Here is a 4,525-nt window from a genome sequence, read left to right as displayed (position 1 = left end):
ACTTGAGACGTGGTGAGGGGCTGTGCAAACAACGGGGTTGGGGTTCGCTAGCCGGTGGGGCGCTCAACCCCCTGCATTGATGCCCCCAGGACAGACACGGTATTCCTGGTCGCCCGGGAGCTGTCACAAGTGCCCAAGGCCTCGCTGGTGGAGCCTCTCTTCTTGCCCAGCAACCTTCTCTCTCTCTTCTGCCGCTACCTGGACAAGCAGACCGTCCACCACCTGGAAGCCAAGATGGAGTGAGTACTGCGTGGCACGGCTCCCTGCTTCTGCCAGGGATCCCTCAGATGCAGCAGGCGGCATCGGGGGCTCACTGCTTCTGTCCCCTTGGGGACCTCACTGGGCGCAAGTCTCCAAACCTCCACTGGGCTGAGCTGATCCTTATGGCTTTGCCCCTGTTCTTAGCCGTCCCGGGACCATGCTGGCTGGCGCTGGGTTTTGTGTTTGCATCAGGTTCACCACACCTTGATGGCACATCCCCATGGGATGAATCAAAATGGGGGGCAAAAAGTCAGGGGGATCCCCCCAGCAATTTAGCCAGCAGCTCTAGGGCACCCTGGGGTGGTTGGGCAGGCAGGCTCCAGGCAGCTGCCGGCAGCACGAGTGTGACAACCTGATGCTCCAACCTCGTCCTTTCTCCACAGGTGCTCCCCGCTGCCGTCGGAGGCTGCCATGCCGTGCTGAGCCCTGGGAACTGGGGATGGGAGCCGGGGCCAGCGGTGTCAGGAACGGGCAGGGCCTGTGACTTTGAGTTTCGAAGCATACACTTACCCTGGTGCGGGGCACTCTGGGTGAACCGGGCACTGGCAGGGCCGGCGCTCGAGGGCTGATGCCGACCTGCCCCGGTGCCTGGGAGCACAGCACGGGGAGGCGGGTAACTTATTTTGGCCTCGCACCCAGCAGCAGTGAGCGCCAGATCACGGCAGGTGTCGAGGTGGGGTCTGCAGAGGGGCGCTGGGAGCACCTGGGGGTGAGTGACTTTCTGTACAGCACTTGAAATAAAATAAAAAGGTGATTAATGAGCTCCTCCGGCTCCTATGGGCAGCTTCTGCTGTAAGCACAGGGGTCCTGGAGGCATCGCCTGGGCATGGAGACCCCTGGTCGGGGATGGTGGGGATCTGAGTGCGTAGTAAAGGGGAAGGAGAAGCAGGGAAGGATGCACAGAGGACCCAAAAAGAGGATAAAGGGGGATGGAGGAGAAGGCAATGTGTTCCGAAGGAAGCGGAGGGGATCAGAGGGACCCATGTGGCTGGGGACAGAGGGGAATTGAGCTCCCAGGGAGAGGAATGGGCTGGAAGAAAATGGATGTGGTGGGGAATATGGGGTGAGAGCTTGCCCTGAGGGGAAAGGAAAGATCAGTGCATGCAGGAGGACACATCTGGGTGCACCTGGGGAGGATACGGGGGATCTTGAACATACATGGGTGGGTAATAAAGTGCCTCTTCTCTCTGCTGAGCTCTCAAAGGCTAATTAGTCTAAAGGCTTGCAGGCATGGTCGTGACGAAGTACCTTGAAGCACCTTTTCTTGAGCCACTTTAGCTGACCATGACTACCCTCACTCCTGCATCTAGGGCTGAGGGGGTGCCTAGGTGCAGCATCTGGTCTCACTGTAGAAATCTTTGCGGCTCCTGCCTGGCTTGCAGGGGTATATGGTGGGATTTCCCCTAACCCTGTGGGACATCGGAGCCTAGGACGCCTGTGCCTGAGCACCTGGATGCCCATCCAGAGGTCTAAACTTAACAGCCAAAGCCTGGTGTGTGTTCAAAAGAGGTTTGCACCAGAAAGTTGTCTCATCCTCAGACTGGTGGCTATCGTATCTGCCCAAGCTCCAACCCCATGTAGACGAGAGCAGATGAAACTATTCCTTTAAACTGACATCCTCCAGAGGTCAAACTAATGCACATGGAGAATTTGCAGAAAATAAGGATGTGACCGGTATGGCTGAGCGGCTGGGTGGGATTTATCTCCACGGCTTACCAAGACAGCTCGCATCTCAGCTTCTGAAACGCACTTCGGAGGAGCAACTGTGATGCCTGAATACAGCTGTGCAGAGACAGATGCCGCAGATGTGATGCAGGGCCTAGGGCGGGCTCCTGCCTTTTGTGCTAGAGGCGAGGTGTAGGCTGTCAATCATCTAAAAGGGTGCAAGGTCCAGCTGGAAGGAGCTCCAGATCATTCTGGCAGCTGCTTTTGTCATCCCGATGCCTCTCCTGCTCATCTTGGTTGTCCTACAGCCTCAGTCTTTCCTCTGCCCTCAAAATCAGGTTTGCCAAAAGCAGGTTCAAAGCCTTCTCCACTTGCTCCTCACACTTCATTGTTGGAAAGTTCTTATTTGGGACAGCTATGTTCATCCCTACGCATCCCTAGCCATCCACAGCTATGTCACTTCAAAAGAGTGACACTGGCAGGTTGTCATTGGGGTGAAACCCGTAGTTTTAACCCACAGAGGCAATCTGGGACAGTACCTGCATGGTGACCCCCGTGTAAGCAAAAGGAGGGACCTTGCCACTACAAACCCTAGAGACAATTTCAGACAGAAGGGAACTAGCAGCTGCTCGCTGATTTGTAGGAAGAGAGGAGGACACCAGCGAGTTCTTCAAGATAAGGATAAGCCATGTTATGTTTTCGGTTTGCAACGGAGCAGAGCGCAGACCTAGCGAGAGCGCTCCTCACCTGAGAGCCAGCGGGGATGGAGGAGGAAAGTGCGACATGGTCGCAATCACGTACAAAACCAAATGTTCCAACGTAGAAGGGTTGGAGGTCTTTACCGGACTTTGCTGCTTCGCTGCAGGAAACAGCTGAGACAAAAGAAGGAAAATCCATCTCTTTTGGTTACTCTCCCACAACCGAGGGACCCACACCACGCAGCAGCCCCCTTGGTGCTTCCTGCCAGGAGAAAGAGACCCTCTCCCTGGGGCACCACCCAGTGAATTAATCCAGCTGAGGGGTGTCCAGCAGCTCAGGGACCCCGTCTGCATTGGGATCTTCTCCCTTAACCCTAAAGCTGATGAAAGTCCAGGGTGTCTCACCTGGCTCTGCTTTACCTACTGCCCTGCCCGGCTCCTCCTCGTACTGTCCCGAAAGAGCCACCAGCCATGTGGGGTGGTGGTGACCCATCACCACGAGTGAGCAGCTGGACCATGGGGAGTCACTGTCTTAGGGATATGGGACTCATCCTGGGATGTCCTTAGGGTATGGGGCTCATCCTGGGATGTCTTGGCGGGGTATGGGACTCATACTGGGATGCAGGGAAGAGCGTTTTGGGCTTGCACAAGACTTATTACCAGCTGTTTAGGGGAGGAATCAAATGTGGGGAGAGGGAAGGTTCAAGGTGGTTTATAGCAGTGTCGTTGGGGTTCTCTTGGGCTCCTCCCAAAAACCCTTGAGCTGAACAGGCGGCCATCCCAGTCAGGGTGTGGAGGGGACGGCAGCTGTCCCTGGTCGAGGTGTTGAGGGGACTGCAGCCATCTTGGTCAGGGCACTGAGGGGGACCATGGCCACCTCGGTTTGGGTACTCAAGGGAGGGTGGCTGTCATGATAGGAGTGTTGAAGGGACCACAGGCATCTTGGCTGGGGCACGGAGGGTCTGTGGCCATCTTGGTTGGGACATCAAAGGCACCAGGGCGTATGGGTTAGGGCATCGAGGGGTCAATGGCCGTCTCAGCTGGGTCGCCTCAGTGGAGGTGCTATCATTTTACTCTAACTCCTGAAATGCAGAGAAAAGACTATGTTGAGGAAGGAGACATTGCTTTATTCGATAGTGCGCAGAATCGGACACTCGGGGGAAGTTCCCCAAATCGAGTGTAAGGTTAAGCAGAAAACTTAGCATATTTATAGACTCAAGTCTGCATAATTCATTAGTATGGCATATGCATCACATTGACCCTTCTTATCTACTACATTTACATATTGCTAACGTTGCAAAACTATACTAAGCATGCGCGGGGGTCCCGAGTGGTCATCGGTGGTCGTTTGGGTAGGTGGCCCCTACTCATTCCAAGGCGCAGTTAACTTCAGGATGCCACTACGGATGCTATTTTTCCAAAGGCTTTGTAAGCATTCTATACATCCTTAATTGCTCAAGTCCTTGTGGTTGTTATTCCAAGATAAGTTCCTGTTACAAAATTCCATCCTTGACCTCGTGAATGCTCCGCACGATAGCTAAAGCTACAACAACTAGAGCATATTTACATAAGGTTATGTTTAAACTACGCTGGTATCAGAGGGGACCACGGCCGTCTTGGTTGGGGCATTGATGGGACCGTGACCATCTTGATTGGGGTGCTGAGGGGACCACGGCCGTCTTGGTTGGGGCATCGAGGGGACCACGACCATCTCCGTTGGGTTGCTGAGGGGACCGTGGCCATCTCAGCCAGGGGCTGAGGGGACGCGGCTGGGCCGGCCAGGTGCTGAGGGGACGCGGCCATCTCAGCCGGGGCGCTGAGGGGACCGTGGCCATCTCAGCCGGGGCGCTGAGGGGATGCTGCTGTGCCGGCCGGGCGCTGAGGGGTCGCGGCCATCTCAG

General features: G+C 55.6%; 2 protein-coding genes across 2 annotated transcripts in view; one reads left to right on the top strand and one right to left on the bottom strand.

The window, feature by feature from the left end:
• Positions 1 to 705, top strand: part of PATL2 (PAT1 homolog 2) — a 6,555-nt gene extending 5,850 nt beyond the window's left edge. The window contains exons 17-18 of the mRNA XM_019471274.1: positions 90 to 239; positions 645 to 705. Of these exons, the coding sequence (XP_019326819.1) occupies positions 90 to 239; positions 645 to 684 (190 nt within the window). The 3' untranslated portion in view covers positions 685 to 705. The remainder of the gene's footprint in view (positions 1 to 89; positions 240 to 644) is intronic.
• The window catches only part of B2M (beta-2-microglobulin), a 19,666-nt gene that overhangs the window by 12,005 nt on the left and 3,136 nt on the right, over positions 1 to 4,525 (bottom strand). The window lies entirely within an intron of this gene.

Source organism: Aptenodytes forsteri, unplaced genomic scaffold (assembly GCF_000699145.1).
Source record: "Aptenodytes forsteri isolate BGI_AS27 unplaced genomic scaffold, ASM69914v1 Scaffold113, whole genome shotgun sequence".
Taxonomy (NCBI): Eukaryota; Metazoa; Chordata; class Aves; order Sphenisciformes; family Spheniscidae; genus Aptenodytes; species Aptenodytes forsteri.
This window is presented reverse-complemented; position numbering and strand designations above follow the sequence as displayed.